The 17641-nt window shown below is 43.8% G+C and overlaps 2 protein-coding genes across 2 annotated transcripts in view; one reads left to right on the top strand and one right to left on the bottom strand.

Annotated features, from left to right (window-relative positions):
* Positions 1 to 1690, bottom strand: part of LOC139113926 (A disintegrin and metalloproteinase with thrombospondin motifs 7) — a 35639-nt gene extending 33949 nt beyond the window's left edge. Inside the window, exon 1 of the mRNA XM_070675383.1 lies at positions 1530 to 1690. Within this exon, the coding sequence (XP_070531484.1) occupies positions 1530 to 1614 (85 nt within the window). The 5' untranslated portion in view covers positions 1615 to 1690. The remainder of the gene's footprint in view (positions 1 to 1529) is intronic.
* The window catches only part of Tsl (membrane-attack complex domain containing protein torso-like), a 192467-nt gene that overhangs the window by 59524 nt on the left and 115302 nt on the right, over positions 1 to 17641 (top strand). Inside the window, exons 7-8 of the transcript XR_011547778.1 lie at positions 4976 to 5266; positions 5518 to 5562. The gene's annotated coding sequence lies outside the window, so the exon portion shown is untranslated. The remainder of the gene's footprint in view (positions 1 to 4975; positions 5267 to 5517; positions 5563 to 17641) is intronic.

The following is a 17641-nucleotide window of genomic DNA, read 5'->3' as shown; positions in this document are numbered from 1 at the left end:
CCCTTCCTCCCTTTCCCGCGCGGCATGTAATTTTCCCTGATCGTAATAACTACCCCTTAACGAGAGGGTAATTTCGAAATGGCTCGTCCGTCACGTCTCCTTTTTCTCCCGGTCATTGTAATTTGACGTCTCGCGCATTGTTTTCTTCGCCCACGGAGCAAATAAATATTTCACCAGTCGAGCTCATTAAGGAACGGCTACCGGCTGACGGCGATCTACATCGAAAAGAATGTGCCGTGCGTCCTCGCTCGTGAAATTTCAATCCGACGCCCCGACCATCCGACGTGACGTCCGCGTCCGAGAGACCATTTCTCCTTTCATTGTCTCCCGTGATTCTCGGGAGACGTTTTTATATCTCGTTGCCTCGTCCGCGAGATCTATCTTCTTTTATTTCACCGCCGGTCGTTTGCGAAATTCGTCTTCGTGCGTCGCCACATCGGAAGACTTTAGTTCTCGGACGTAAGCGCGATGTTAATGAAGTAACTCACGATGAAAAGGTTTTCCGTTGGCCGCATGGTGCATTCGAGACGAGAACCGAGGAAGAGGGATGCATACATCACTCCGACTTGTCGTTCCTGGATGCACGGTTGACAAACGATTTGACACAAGTACAATAGCGTAAATGGTGCTCAAGATATTCCAGACCGTGGACTGCTCGCCGCGTGATTTGAAGTTAAAGCGCATCTCACGCCGTAAACACGAAAAGAAATTTATCTCGCGTCGATCAGCGCGTCGTGAATAAACGTTTATTCATTTACGCGTGTCTGTTACATCAACGTTCAAGAGCACATCGACGATATTAGTACCGATTTCTTTACACGCTTAGGCGGTTCTGAATTGCCCAAGGGCTAACGAACTCCACGAGCATCGACGTGCGGTTTTCGCGGAATCGGCATTTCTTGCGCGGTGCACAGCACGTCAAGAGCAGCGCTAAAAGTTATGTCGATTGGCCATGTGCCAGCCGACGGATTCGCGCCGACCGATATCCCCCGATAAGATCAGCGAAATCTCGCGGCGACGACGAAACTGGATACAGCATTCATGCCGTACCGCAGGCACTACCGGGCACGACAATCAATTACAGTCCCCGAGTAACAGTCACCACCTCGCAACAGACACTAGAAATATTTATCGGCATAATTAAAAATCAGCATAGGCCTTTAACAGCTACTAAAGTGTCCCGATGTATAAATAAGTCGGAAATTAGCATTTTACGACACATCCTCGTCGGACTGCTCGGAGGAATTACGCGTTCGCGCGCGATTTTATCTGCGACTCCTTTTACCTTCCTCGCCGCTTGTAAAATCCGACGTCGCCCGCATTGTATGACTCGTTCCTATTCGCGCTCTTAATAGGAGCGGATCCCGCAAAGGTAAAGGCTTCTCCGCTTAAGAATCTACGTCGGCCAGTTTTCATGCGAGTCGAAAAATAATTCGAAAATAATCGCCGTTCTCGAATTATATAATTAGTATGAGGATGCGTATTAATGTTAGAAGCAGTATTAAGTAATATATTTGCATGAGATTTACCTCTAACGTTAGGTAGCCGTTGCCGTACTTCGAGGTTGGCCTGCACCACGGCGATTAGAATCTGGAGCATGAATAGACACCGCATGATTGGCACTGAATCGAACGTGTTTCTTGCTAACGAAATGCGATCCCCTTGATGTCTGCCGATGTTCCCTTTTATTCTGGAACACACACGTCGTGTTACCGCAACATGAGTTTCTCGTTAAATCCTCTCATCGCGCAGCAATTGGGTCACTTCCGCGATTTAAGATTACGAATTAAAGCTTTGTCGAGCCTGAAGAATGTTTCGCCGACGGCGCGAAGCATAGAAAGATAATTTATGAAAAGCACTTGATTAAGCTCGCTTTGACTACGGTGCGCCGGGGGTGAAAAAAAAATTTCTAAAAGGTCGAAACGGGAAATTTTCTTGTTCCCTCTTTGGAATAACGAAAGGGTTGAAATATTCTCACCGCTGTCTGTTCGTTTGAATAAAAAATTTAGATAATGAAAGAGAAGAAGAGAGAGGGAGAGAGAAAGAGAAAGAATTGGATGGAAAAGTAATTTTGTCTTATATTATCTTATATTTTCTACATGCCAAGCTCATGCTCGGATATAACATGTCTCATGCCATTATCTCGTGCGCGTCGAGCTGTTTCAGGGCCGTTTCGTGGCGACAGCCCGTAGTTACGATAATTGGAATTCGTTCAACCATACCGTGCTGATGATCGAGCTCGACAAGCTACTGGATTCTTTTATCCAAGCTAAAGTCAGGAGGCTCGTCTCGGAATATGACTCGTTGACAATAGAATCGCAGTTGACGGCGTCTCTTAACGAGACACGCTGAACGATAACGTGCCGATGGATGCTTATAAAAAATTTTTCAAATTATGTTAAATCGCGGATCAATCTCTACGTGCGAAGCGTCGCGGATTTATCCTTGCTGAACGGTTATATCAAGCGTGACAGCTAACGTTATTGCATTTAATTTTTAATTAATATTATTCGCGCGAGCACGATGCGTTTCGGAAGATTATTTCGCAAGAACAGCTTATATTTAATAGTTTTTAATAATCGGCTAATTAATATCAACTAGTCAGGCTTTCGTAATGTATTCTCGGCGAATGTTGTGATATCACATAAGCTGCACGTCAGTTTAATCCGCACGAGTGGCCTGTGCTCTTCTCAAGTACTTCTACATAGAAAGCAGACCCGACGCTCTACGAGAGCGCGGAGGAGAGAATCATAACCGGGATGATAAGTCGGGGTGGGAGAAAGTCAAAACGAGTTCATTAATACGGCGCGGAATTGGTAATTACTTTCGCGCGTATCTGTCAGCCGAAACGCAAATAGCCTTTACGTGTAGGCGAGCGAGGTTGACAGGGTTGTCGATAAATGTTAACGGATATAGTTTTTAATCCATCAACATTAAATGGAATAAACGTGTCAAAATGAAATTTTAACAATCGAGTAGTTGAATGAACGCAGCACCGACGAAGATCGAATATACATACTTCGAGACGCAAGGAAATAATCGCGAGCGTGTTCAACTTGGAGCCCAACTTTTTTCCGCAACATTATTTTACGATACAATGTCGTAAAAAGAAAGTTGTAAAAAGTTTCCTTGCAATTAGTACGCCCAACGAAATTGTAACACTCTCGTAAAAATACAAGAGTAACATTACGATGAGAAATAGATATGACGCCTGTATAAATAACGCAACAACTCGTGTTTCGGAGTTACGAGCACGTAGCGTTTAAAGTGTTAATTGACGCCGCTTCAAATTTCCTCCTATTTTCGAAGTAAGCGCAAATTACAAGCATCCGCGTAGCCGTGCACTCGACTCGATTGTGCCGCGCCGTGTCAGTAACAGATGTAACCACTTACGGTACAACCGCGGAATATTAATAAGCAGGGCGTAGGTTTTAAAGCGCCTCGCGTCATCTCGATTGAGTTGTCGCACCTGTAATACGCCGTCATGAGACGGGGACATCGTGTAGATTTACGGCGTCGAGTGTCATTAGAAACTTGCCGCGAATCCGCGACGAGCAAACACGCATTCCGCACCGCGGGCCCTTACGTACATATGTCTTTAATTGATGTTTAGCCGGAAATGGGTGGCTTCATTGCGTCTTGAATAAATATTTATTTCCTCGTTGGAAAGAGGGAAACTCCACCCGATAAAATAAACCAAGTGAGAGGGCGTCGTTTCAGTAGCTGTCCGTAATTGCACGTGAAGCTATCGAGGCTCTCGCGAAAAGGCGCGGGAAAAAGCGAATAAATAAATTCTAAAGTCGTTCGGGTGAGATTAATTCCTACGGGCGTATAAACGTAAACTGTCATCAAAATTTTAAACGCCGACTTAATTAATATGACAACCTACTCAGCGAGCGAATTATGCGAAGCCGAATGATCTCATGATCATTATACGAGTTTGTGTAAATGCACCTTTTTTTTTTTTCTTTACACGAAAGGTTTTCCACCGTATTGCAAAAAAATGCCGCCAACCGCGAGACTCATTAATCTTACGCTTTTCAAGTGCTTTACGCTTGTCGGTGTTCGAATTACACGCTTTTTTTTTTATTAATCGCTCTCTCGTTTATTACAATAAACAAAGAAAGGTTAATTAATATTGGTTAGCCGTAGGAAAACTTTGTTAAACAAAATCACTCCTAAGCACCGCGGATAATATTCCAATTGTAATAACTCCACGATTATTCGTGATTCAATTATTTAAGAAAAATCTTCTGTGTTCACAAATAACACTTTATCTAATAATTACGCTTATGTATTCCGGGTTATCAAGTTATTAAATCCGTAATGCATTTTTTTTTGCGAGCCTGAAACGCGTAACTCGGGTAATAAATTAAACGGCCACATAATAAATTTCTATCCGCACGACAGCTATCGCGTACGCTTCGCATTGCGATATTTTATTCGTATTTTGCAGAATAAGAATGCGCAGAGATATTTATGCGTGTAACACCACAATCCAGCGGTTTTGCGTGAATGCGCGATTTATGCCATTACAATTTTCTAACAATATATCGATCGGTGTAAATGGACTGTCAGTGAATGCGTCAGTGGTATGTAAAACATTTATGTATGGCTTGCTCACAGTTTACCGGGACGTTAAAACAAAGCTGAGCTGATAAAAATAAAAGCTTTTATTCGCCGAGTAAGAAATTAAATTTAATAAAGCGTGACAATTATCAAAGAAAATATTCTATTATATTAAATAATAAAAATTAATTTTGAAGTCTTTTACGGATATACTTATAATTTTGCACTCCTTAATTAATAAATATTAAATAAATTATTATTATAAGACGTAATTCATGATACAATTGATATATAAAAATTATAATTGAAATAATATTCAAAATTATTATATTTGAAATAATACTCGACAAAATATTCGGCACATAAATTTTTTTTTATCTAACCGAAAATCTTTTTTTCTGTTTAGATAACATTCAGCGGAGAAGCTGGCATGATCTCTTCGCCGATGCTGAATACACGAACCGCCAGCGGTTAGTTGGACGATTGATCGGGAGTATTGTTTAAATAATCGGATGAGTGTAGTTTTTTCTGTGATTTTTATAAACGGAAGTGCCGTATTCGCGCTATTGTAGTTTATCCGCGTGTTTTTCGCGAGTTTCCTGTTTGCGGAAGGAGGTTATGGCTTCGACATCCCAGACTGACTGAGAGGAGGAGGAGGCCTCGGAAAGGCGTCATGCTTCGGCGGAGCAACGTTGAGGTGAGAATCATTTTTTACTTCCATATAATTAACAGTAACAATTAAAGTTTATAAAGTTTAATAATTAGTAAAGGAAGTAGCTTTAAATTTTAGAAAAACTTAATTTCTTAGATCTTGTTCGGAAAGAAGATAATTGTTTTGTTGAATATTTAATTAAAAATTAATTAGAAACGTGTTAAAATTATTTTTAAAAATAATTTATATTATTTTGAGCACCTTTTTAATTAAAATTCTATTTTTTTATGTTACAGTCATCACAGCTACGTCGCTGAACTCCGCCGCTGCGCATCTGACCGGTGAGTAAGAAAATTTCTTTCAAAAGTCATAATTGATAACTATAAGGTTTTAATGAAAAGCATGATGAAACACGAGCTCGGCGCAAACGATAACTTAAGCGTCAGCAAATCGTCCTCGTGCGATCGTGAGAAGCGATATACCTGTCCGTGTGTAGCCCTCCTTAACGATTTAATAATTACGTGGCTCTCTTCGGAGAGTTGAAACAAGTCTCTCATTAACTGCAACGTAATTTGTTGACTTTCGTTTTGATATGCAACTCGGTAAACGCGCTGACGTACCGCATCGCCATCGGGTTATCATTATCGTGATACGTGTAACAACATAATGACGTAAGAGTGAATCCATTTTTTCTGCGTCCGGCACCTTATAAGAAAGGTATACGACGCGTAAATGCAGGTTAGCATTCGGCAAATAATGCTGACCCATTTCGATTAATTAATGCGCGCTCGCCATGCCGGTTAAAAGATCGAGAATTATGTATGCGCGTCATAAATTGGATTACGGGTGGGTGCGAAGGATTTATTTATTTAAGAACAGCAGGTCGACTTTGGAGAACGACTGCTAGCCGATAAAAATGTTCATTATATGGTCCTCGATGATTCAGCATCGAAATCTTCTTCGTTATTTGGAGCGTTGCTTCAGATGCAATTTGTATCTACATTCGATTAAGTACGCGCGATTATTCCATGTGCAGGCGTGCCGATTGATGAATTCGCGGCGTTCGCTTCATTAAGCGTGCGTGTCAATGTAAACTCACAGATGATCCACGACGCGTGATACGTTTCCTCCGGTGACGCTTTCTGTCGCATAGAAAAAAAAAAAAACAAGTCAGACAACTTTACGGATAACCGTTGCGCCGATACGTATCGAGATGTCGTCGTCATTCGCGGAAAAATTATTAATTCGATGACAAATGGAAGTCAGTCGAGAGACGTAAGGCGTGCAAGTCAAATCGGTTCGCAATGTATGGAAATTATTATTATTATTTTTTTTTCTTTCTCAATGAATTTGCCTGACAGCCTTTCCGACGACCATCGCACACTTTGCGCGTTTAATTATCGGTGATCTTTTTAATAACAATTACATGCTTCGTTTTCTGTGAAATATAGTCACGAGAACTTTATTATTTAACGTTACATAGCGTTTCGAACATTATTCAGACAGATTGCGTACGTTCCTATATTATATATACGTTTTATTACTAAAAATTGAAAACGTTTACGCGTATCGTAAATAAATCAACGGTTCCGGGCTCCTCCGCTCTGACGGAATCCTACCGTTCGCGGAAAATAATTTGCGCCGCGTAAAAATTCTCCCGTCGGAAAATTCGCAGCTGCTTATTACAAGCGGACTGGCCGCGGTTTAAGACTGACGTCGTTTACGTAATCCCGCGCTGAGATTTATGAACGGGCATTATTTTTTCGCGCGGTACTTCGCCGCGTGCCGCGATGAAACCTCACGGCTCGCAGGACCATCTCTCCGCGCCGGCTACCGGCGGCGGCGCAATTTTTATCCTCTCGTCTGACGGCGAGATAAACGAGACCGTTGACGGCGCTGAAGATTTTTCCGCGCAAGCGAAACCGTCCGCGTAAAAAGCGAGCCTAGAACCTGTTAAAGCTCGCGAGCGAATCCGCTCGATTATTCCGCGCCGCGGTCAACCGTTACCGCCGAACCTTTTAATCGCGTTTATCTTCAGACGCGGAGGAGGGAGGGTCGACTTTCGTCACGCGTTTTCGAGATACCGTCGCTGGCATTACGTGTGACGATACGAAATGTTAACTTCTCACTTGACGTCTGCGAATGATATTATATTTTACGATTCTCGATATTATCAGTCTGCGTTCTTAACGAAAGAAAAAAAATTTCGCCAGTAATTCAGTGTCTTTCGGAGGCAAGAAATATTATTTTGCTTGAAAAAAAAAAATAATTGAAATAAATTTTAAAGAACATAAAAAAATAAATAAAGCAAGATGCTGCTGTAGAATCGAAGGCGTCAGTCTGACCTGATCTGATACCTTTATCGGCGGCTCGTATTTCTGCGCTGACGAGCCGCGACAACGGGTTGTGGATATGACACGAGTCGCAGCGATAAACTTAGGGATTCCGTACGCAAGGACGGATGCAGCGCGAGCACGTGGCTGTAACTCGACGCGTCAGTCGCTGGAGTCGTAAGGTCTAGATAATACGTCGTTTGCGGGAGAGATTTTACATCGTAGGATGCGTTTAACCGCTTACAAGTATGCCGCTCGTAAAGAGAAATCTCGTCGCACAGCGGTGCAAATCGCGCATATACGTACCCGTGCCGTTAACGATGACGCCGCGACAGCACGTGGCGCGCATTTCCGGAGCACCTGTACTTGCACGCGCGTAGTCACCGGATGTTGTTCACACACTTTACGACACCCTTCGGTACATTAAAATAATAAGCAGGCCTCGTCTTTCGGGAGAACTCGGCACCACAAAAACTTCACTTTTCGTCCGGAAGTAAAGACGCTTATCGCACCAAAGACAGGAAAGAGAAAGGAAGCGAGGTAAGGAAATTAAAAGCGTAGGATGCTCGAGGAGAATAGGAGGATAGGGTCGTTCCCTTGCTAAGGGATGGAAACACCGAAGTTCTCGAGAATCGGAAGGGACGTAGAAAATCTGTCGCGACGTCGAGGATCAGGGTGGGCGCGACGGAAAGAAAGATAGACGGATAGAACGCGGATGCCGGCCCGCCGGAGCAGTCGTGGGCACGATCGCCGTCACAACACTAGTAGCCTGGTACACTCTTCTGGTGGTACATACACACGATCCGTCTCCCTGTCTCCCTCGCCTCCTTCTTTCTCTCTCCGTCTCCGTCTCTCGCTCTCTCGATTCCTGCTGCACGTACGTGCGTTTCCTCCCGGTGCAAACACACCGTGCAACGCTCGCGTGAACGCATACAAACGCGCCGCGCCGTCGTTCTCGCGTGTGCGTGCTCTCTCGCCTCTCTTTTTTTTTTTCCTTTTTTCTTCCTTTTTTTTTTTCTTTTCTTTTTTTTTCCGCCTCCTCTCTCGCGCCGCGTAGAAGGGAACTTCACGTTCTCTCCTCCTACTCTTGTTCGCGTCTCTCGGCCGCCCGCGAAAGCACACACCGCGACAGGGCGATCTACTAGGTGAGACTAGTTCCTCCACCCAGCCGTGGACCCGTTTTCTGTACGCCTCTCTCCTTCAGTCTCCTTCCGTCTCTCTCGTCGACGTCCGTCCGCCTTGCCGTCTCCCTCTACTTCTCTCAATCGTTCTAGCGGCTACTTCTCTCCGTTTCGCGATTCCTCTCGCGCGCCTCCGAGAGGATTCTTCCTGATTTTACGAGCACCTTAGGAGCGACGCGTTTCTGCACACCTTTAACCCCCCGATTTTTCGAGCAGTCGCGAAATACACGATTAAAATAGTGCGCGATTAGAATAGGTTGATCTCGTCAGCAGGCGAGAAAAGAGAACTGTATTATCGAACTAATGCCTTATGTCCGCGAGCCTTTTCATCACTATTTAAATATAGAATTTGCATAAGCTTCAGTTCGCCGAGGCTGATTGATCTCAAAATAGTGATTTAATTGCGCGATTATCCTCTCGTGTCTATTTTATTGTTGCTTCGTTCTTACGTCAGGTCACAGGACACGCAAAAATTCTTTCTGCGTTTGTAAGCTCTTATGACACGCTCTGTCGATCTTTTCGGATTAATTGCGCGATATACCGTTTTATCCTCTCATCGGAACGATTAAGCCGATACAGCCGGTAATACCTTTCCCAGACGTCGACGATAAAAAAAAATATGAAAAAAATAAAAAAAAGAGCGCTGCACCGGGAGCACGCATCTGGAGAAGATAGAGATCTTAGCGAAATTAATTTCACCATCGACTCACAAATCCAACTTCCGCTGCAGTTTTCGGAAGAAAAATGTACGGATTAATTCTTTTTCCTCAATGAAAATCGATCTCTAACATAGGAATTAATGGACTAGAAAGATAGGAAATATGTAATATGGATAATCGATATCTATAAGAAAATGTTCAACGTCTGCAGGAAGAGATTTTCCGTTTTCCTCTTTTTTTTTTTTTTTTTCTTTTCGTGACGTCGTTTGTCTAAATCCTACATGAGATTCTTCTCTAAAATTACATTTTCACATTTTACACGCGTATATTTAATTTATCGAGACTGAGGGCAAAGCGTTGAGAAAAGGGCACGAGCGACGTCGTAAAATCGCGTCTATCTTACTCGATACGCGTTTCCGATCCGATACTCCAATATGCATGCAGCGTCAGCTGTTTCTTTCTTCCTCAGACAGTGATAAATTTATCGTTACGTTCATTCTTAATCCTTTCGATCCGCCATTCCCTCTTCGCACTGCCGTCTCGCCCTCGTCTCGTTCTCGTCTCGTTCCCGTCTCGTTCTCGCGGAGAGATTCACTCTGGTTTCACAAGCGGTCTCGAGGTACTTCGACGTTCACTCCGGATTGTATCTCTCCTCATTGAGCTCGCTCGACCGAAATCGAGCCCATCGGCATCCCACGCGCAAAGGAGCTCCGGTGTGTAATGCCGAAATGGGAAGCGAGGCGGGATCGCACGTGTACGGCATCGAAGAGAGGTCCCGGAGATGTCGGGATTATATACGAAAGTGATGCCAAAGAGCAATCCCACTAAGGAAACCGAGAAACGCGCAACAAACTGTAGCTGCCTTCAAAAAGAAAAAAAAAAAAGAGAAATAGTATCTTCACGTGTTACGTTAAATAAATACAATATAGGCGGACGCGATCGTCGTAACTGCCGGGGAGTAAAGTTTTCGATTTGACAACGCGCGACGTATTGGATTAAAAAAAATGTACGGAATGAATTATTTAACACGCAGATAGTACGTTTTATATCGGATTTGAACACGTAACACCGAGAATGTCTTAAATAACCGACGTAGCAGAGCCGCGCACGCACCTACAGCGGAGGAAGAAGCAGCGCATAGAATATCGCGGAAAATATCGCTCTCGAGACTCCTTATCTTTTTCTTTGAAGTCGTCTAATGTAGCCACGACGCGGTGATGGCCGGAAAGTGCTTTTACTACTTTTAACAGCGGTTTTATGCGCGCTTGGCACGATTATCAATTTGCGCAGACAGATACCGCATTATCGGCGCGCCGCCGCTTAATCGGTGCCCAGCAGCCGGGCTGCTGCAGCCGAAGGTCGTATCGATTCTAAAATTCACGAATGATCCGGCCCACGCGGCCGCGAGCTCGTAGGACGTGCGAATAGCTATCAAGTTACCCGCTTATTATCAAGAAAGCCGTTGTCGAAGTCGTATATCTTCCGCGGACAATTAATTCTCCGCGAGGACGGGACGCTGGGTTGTTTCTGGCTCCGTTGTCGCCGTCACGGAATCGTGTCACGGATTTTCAGCGATATACCGAACGGGCGGATTCAATGACGTCGCGACGACCTTACGCGCTGTCGTGTCAAGACGAAAGATTAATTGAACGATCGAAATGGGATTGATCGATGCGAAATATTATGCTAATGCAAAGAAAAGAAGATAGAGAGAAAAGAAGAAAAGGAGAAAGAGAGAGAGGAAGAGAAAGCTATGTCTACGGCGTGCTACGTGATGTCTGCGAAGCGCAACTTGAACGATAACGCCGGTCTAATAATGAATATGCGATTGGCGCGTCGAAGTCGATCAACAATTCGCGAGCGGAACGGTAATTTAACTCCGCGATAAATCTGACTAGCCGCGTCCGATTAGTTAGCACCGTGTCTGCGATTTCTACGGCGCTTATACCCGGTGGCCCGATAATATCGCTGCTTCATCGTATTATTCATGAGTTTATGATCTCGGGAGGCAGTAGAAGGCTGACGGAGTAGGGCGTACTCGGCGGTACCGATTTTATTGCTCGTTGTAGGCGCTATCTCTGGCAAAGCGGCGGTGTCCCGATATCGCTCCGCGAGTACCGAGAGGCCGTCGAGACGCGAGACCACCCACTCTAGTCGCGACGTACGTCGTTTTTGCGTGCCCCGGTAAAACTCTCCTCCGTTGTGAATTCCGTCCTTCGCGTATGACAAACGATCGGCCGTAGCGTTGAATTAACTCCCTCGTGTTGGTCGGTGTACGTTTGATTAAGTCTACCGGAGCGTATCCGCCAAGATGCATTGAGTCTCCATTCATGTGTATGACAGGCCGTGGATGGAGGATACTCCGCCAAGAGAATATTCAGCAACGCTGAGCGGCTGTATGGGCGGTCGTGTGATAATACTAATTTGAATTTGACGGGTTTGAGGAAGGCCGAAGACGCGAGCGGCCGTGGATGGACTCTTCCGCGAGTTAAGCATGCGGATCGCGCGCTGACAAAACGAGTCGATGCGGCGGGATTGGATAAGTAAATCGTAAGACACTTTTCGCGGTGCGTTTCCTGCGGCGTAATCGCCATCGTAATCGGACGAGATTGCGAAAACGACCAGCGCCGGTCACGCGAATATCATTTAAGTCGCCCACCAGAAGGCTAGATCGAGAGTTCCCTGACTTCCTTTTCGCGTCGCGGTCGAACCGCGCCCCGGTGTCATATAAACAGGAATTAGGCGGGCTCTTGTGGAAGGAAGCCCGTCGAGACGCTCTAATCTCTCTCTTTCTCGCTCATCAAGCCGCTTATGCTAAATCCGCGAGTTACGACTGTAAATAACGGTGAGACTGCTTTTCTCCTGCCGGGCGCGCGCGCTCGTCCGTTTGTCGTCGGCCGTTTAACGTCGTTAATACGCGGGTTTACGCTCGCGAAACGAATAACCGGCCGTGAGACGCTCGACACGGTGATGCGCGTTTTCCGTTCCGCCGCTATCAGCGACGACGTCGTACCGACGACGGAACCCGTTGCACCGCCTCGAGGCGCCTTCGCCGTACGCGCGGCGTCATCCCTAGACCCCGGGCCTCAGCAATTTAGCACGTTCTTTTTCCCCTCGGCGCTCGCAGGTAGATCCTTAATTATCCAGCCGGCCAACGACCGGTTGTCATCGACAGCCGGAGTGATGAGCGCGAAAAGACCACCCGTAGCTCCCCATCCACGCCTTTCATCTGCGGATGGATATATCCGTAGGGTTGACACTGCGAAACGAGCAGGTCGACGTAGGAGTGGGACGCTACACACGTATTTGCATATCGGCGCTTGACACGGGTTTTAAAGCATATGCGACCCGCGTATATTTATGTATATTTAACAGATAATAATGAAAAATAGAGAACGTTAAGTGGCATGGCCATAGTAATTAGAAGTAAACAGAAAGGCCGTGATACTTTAATATAACCCTGTATATTGTAAATTTATACGTCACATCGCGAACATCTAATGTATAGAATAAATTATAGATGTGAGTCTTAACGACAGCTTATCGTGCTGTATTTTTAAATTAAAAAAAAAAACAAACAAAAAAAAACAAGAGCAAAGCTGCTTTAGCGTGAGTAACGTGTTTATTTCACAAGTGGCTGTTGTAGGTATACTACGGACCGGTTGGTTCAACGAATTTTTAGCGTCCCCCGTTAATGGATCCTGCCGATTGTAGGATATCATCCCGTAATTTATTCATTGTCCTCAATGGAAAGTCGTTGCGATCGTTGATCGATGGCGCCGCTGATTCGAGCTGGCCGGTCGCGTTGTTTAATTTATTCATCGAACTCTTTCTCACTCTCTTTCTCTCTCTTTTTGGCATGGAAAGTTATAACGTTATTATTCTGTTTTATATGCAAAGTTATTGATTATCTATGCACCATTCTTGTCGGTTCTCGCGCAGGTAAAGAAACTGTGTCGTGGAAGCGTTCTGATTTACTGGCATCGGGCTTTAACGGATAACAAAGCATCGATTGTTCTTGCTCGATCGCTTGACGAAGCCAAAAAATAAACTGAGATTAAACTATCAGGCCCGCTCTTGAGACCGATTCGGTCCATATTTGGTCCGATTCGGATGTAGCAAAGTTACATTTGTTATACTGTTATACGATCCGAGAAATAATGCGTAATCTTTATAACACTGGTTCGTAGTTTCGAAACTGTTACAATTTTTTTTTTTTTTTTTATTTAATGCAAATTGTATTTCAAGAAAAAATTATAAATATAATATTTTATTAATCGGTTTAATTGCAAAATTAACAGCTTTAAAATTGCTGTTTATGGGGGGGGGGGAAATTAATTTTATATTATAGGGATGATATTAAATGACGTAATATTATTCGATAATATTGGAAAGTATAATATATCTTTTTCCGATAATTTATTATCTCATTATGAAATAATAATTTTTAATGTAATTTGGGCAGTAATGATTTTTATTATTTTGCAACACGACTGCGTGTTGGTTTTTCGGTGATCCTTTAAGGAAGCCGCGTTATTTCTTGAGACCGGCATTTTTTTTTTCCTTTCTGTCATTGGCATTAAACCGGGTGCAACAAGTGTATGCAAAATACTGCTACTGCAAGCTAAGCGTAAAATTGGATGAACGTCGTCGTCGATAATGCGAATGATAATATTCACGTGCTGCGCTATGTCTGCTCCTAACTGTTAAACGCGGCTCATCCTTCTGTGAAATCTAAATGTCGTGCCGAATCGTTCGCACGAATTTTTAGCCTTCAATTCGTCCGTTGCTTTCCTCGTACCGTTTTTCCGATAACGCGGTCATGTACGAAGGAGGTACGCTGGATAAGGCCTGGATGGGCGACATAACGAGCATGCAATATCGAATATCGTAATACCGTAAAATTGAGGATCACTCACGATGCCCGATCGGAAAATAATTTCATAACGAGCGAAATTTGCATGCTACTAAAAGTTTAATTTTTCGATTTTTTTTCTCTTTTCGATCGAGTTTTTTTCCACTTTTATCAATTCCATTTCTATATAAAAATGTGTAGACGGTCTTGGAATTTCGAAATAATTAGCGAATGTAATTTGGCACGCATTTAATTATATTTGATTACGATGAAAATCAATAGAAGTTCTGACAGAAGTACTTTCATAATTTTTATTTGAAATTGGTTATTAACGTCATTAGTCAGATAAATAAAACGCTTTGATTTCCGGTCATTGTATACACGATATACATAACCGGATATGCTCGCGCGAAACAACTTCGTTCCGTCGTTGTTCGTCGACATCCGGCAACTTCAGGCACGTATTCGGGTTGATTCAGCGCGAGCCAGTCATAATGATCGTATTCCTGGCATTTCTGACGCTTTTCACCGCGACTGTTGACGGCGATCTACTCGAAAAATACGCCAACGCGCCCGGAAACGTATATCATGGTAGGTAAGTGCATTCGTATTTCGCAATTTCCATCAATTCCTCGGCATGGCGGAAACTACAAAGGGATGTGTTTTCGTTGGATCCCGCGATATGGCAATTATGACAAAGAACAATAAGTCGCGACGTTATCTAATCTTTTAAAATTAAATCATATACATAACAGTAGGAAATTAAAAAAAAAAAAAAAAATTACAAAGTTCCGTTGCAAACGTTGACATTGCGTCGTTAATTTAATAATCCCTTTCGATGACCGACACAGGTATACTCGAGATATTCCCGGGCCCGAGCTTTTGGTGCCGAGGCGTGTGTTCGTAGACGGTAGCTTCAGCACGTATTCCCTACCGAATTTCTATAACCGCCGAGAGATCCGCGAGCGCGGCAAGCGTTCTCTCGAGTCGCCCAATAAATTGCACCTGGTGTTACCCTTTAACGGGATCGATCACCACGTGGAGCTTAGCCCGTACCATGAATTCATCTCGCCCGACATGGTAGTGGAAATCCGGGGCAGCGGGATCGGCACTAATCTCAACGAAGGCCTGAGATTCAAGAAGGCGTCTGATCGACAGTGTCACTATCGCGGTATTATTCGCGGACATGCCAACTCCAGGGTGGCTCTGTCTCTATGCGACGGCGTGGTTAGTAACGATATATCGTATTTCGCGTAGCTTACTTTAAGGACCCTCGGTTTCACCTTTAAAAATAAAAAAAAAAATTTTTTTGTTTTATTAAGTAATTTTAAGCTTGATTGCGATGAAATCTGCTTTCTATTCTACACAGTCTCTTGATAAAGTAGTTACAGATCATGCATTAATTAGTCTTCATAATCATTTATAATACTTGTAACGCACCGCAGAGATAATATAATAATTGATCGTTGATGCATTTGCGGATAAATTAATTAATTAGATAACGCGTGATTCGATGATCTCATTTGCTTCATTGAGAAAGTTAATTAATTCGGCCAGATTGGTGAATCGATTGACGTTACCCATCCAGCGCGGCGTTTGTGAGCCGGATTTTAATCTTTGCGCGTACGGTTCGTATGGTTTGTTATTAATTTTGATGAGAGTTGCGAGTTGGAGAGATAGAACAGAATTTCGAAGTGGCTACGAGCGTGGTTGGCGCACATAATGCGTTCCACGGATTCCTTCGGGAGATTAACGTTAACGAAGCAAGAGGAGAATTGCAAGCGTAGTCGGTCGGATATTGTAGAAAGGTTACGCTGGAACGTTCCTCTAAATCCCGTCGAAATTTGATACAAACGTTTCAAACATTTTTGTCATTCGGATATTCTCTCACATTTAACCGTATTTTATTATCAGCACGTTCTCAAACGTTTGTAGACGTCTATATAGACATAAACGTTAACGTCGTTTTGGCTAATTTAGATTTGTGTCACTTGCAAATTTTATCTCTTTCCCCGTGCCACACAACGGTGTATTTTAATGATCGTTCCGAAGATAGACAAACACTGATTGACAAACACGTGCAATTAATACAGGACAATGCGCATCGATCCAAATCAATGAAAATCTATTCTTCCATTGTATTAACGTGCATGTTTCTAAGTGCGTAATAAAATAGTCGATCTTCAGTAAACTGCGAACGAGCCGGGACACGGGTGTCACGTAGCGGCATTTAATCGTGGCGTTAGTGACGCAATATTCATTATGGGCACTTCGACCACTTTTATACCGTCGGTTTGTTCGGCTATTTCCCGAAAAATAGAACGAGCGACGGTTAAGAATCGCATTACACTTGCGAGCCTGCTATCGATACTTTGATTAAAAAAAAAATATATAATATATCTTTTTACGTAACAATAGCTCGGTTGTAACATTAGAGAAAATTGAGTTTCTCCCACATTGTGTATAGAATCGATATTCGCGTTGAATACACGACGCGATAGTTGCATTACGGTGTGATACCCTCAATAGTCTCGAAAGTAGTTTTCCGCCGCGGCTCGTTATTTTCAGAGTACAAGGCGAACGATTACGCGTGCAGATAAACTGCAAGCTGCGCGAAACGGCCGGAATGCCTCGTTGATTCTATTAAACGTAAAGTCGCGACGCATGTCGGGAGTGCGATTACCATCTACGATTTTCCACCGGTCACGCGAATTTGCGGCGAAACGAATCAACGAACGACATTCTCGTCCGTAACAGGTGACCCGTTAAATGCAGGGTTGGTAAACGTTTCTAAATGACGGAGCGGCGCGAATCGACCGAAATGTCACGTAGAATGTGACGCGTTTGGCCTTTTTCGTTCCGACGTCTACTCAATGAATATCGTCGACTTTATCGGTGTTTACGTAGCACTTCTGACGTGTAATAATTTATTTGTCACGATTATTTTGAGAGCAGGCGTAGACGCAGTCCTAGGCTGTCATAATTTATCTATATAAATGCTGAAATCGACAACGCGATCCAGGTAGATTCTCAAAATTAATTTAACTGTTCATAAATCTTAATACACGCGGCACGGTGAGAAATATCATTCGCGATATGCTTGATATACGTAACTTCGCAGTCTAATCGTAATGCCGATCTTTAACGCACACGGGTTAAAATATTGCGACAGGGCGATTTTACCGTCAACCGACCAATACGTCGTTGCCGTAAGCATTGAGGGTCAATATTTTATTTCATATTATTATCGGCACGCACTTCTCACGCGCAGGCCGGTTACGTGCAAACTAATCACGGACGGTACTTCATCGAGCCAATGTATCAGGCGGAACCTGAGCCCGACGGCCGGCACGTTCACGTGGCTTACAAACGAGATGCGCCGCACGAGAAGA

The sequence above is a fragment of the Cardiocondyla obscurior genome, linkage group LG03 (genome assembly GCF_019399895.1).
Source record: "Cardiocondyla obscurior isolate alpha-2009 linkage group LG03, Cobs3.1, whole genome shotgun sequence".
Classification (NCBI taxonomy): domain Eukaryota; kingdom Metazoa; phylum Arthropoda; class Insecta; order Hymenoptera; family Formicidae; genus Cardiocondyla; species Cardiocondyla obscurior.
This window is presented reverse-complemented; position numbering and strand designations above follow the sequence as displayed.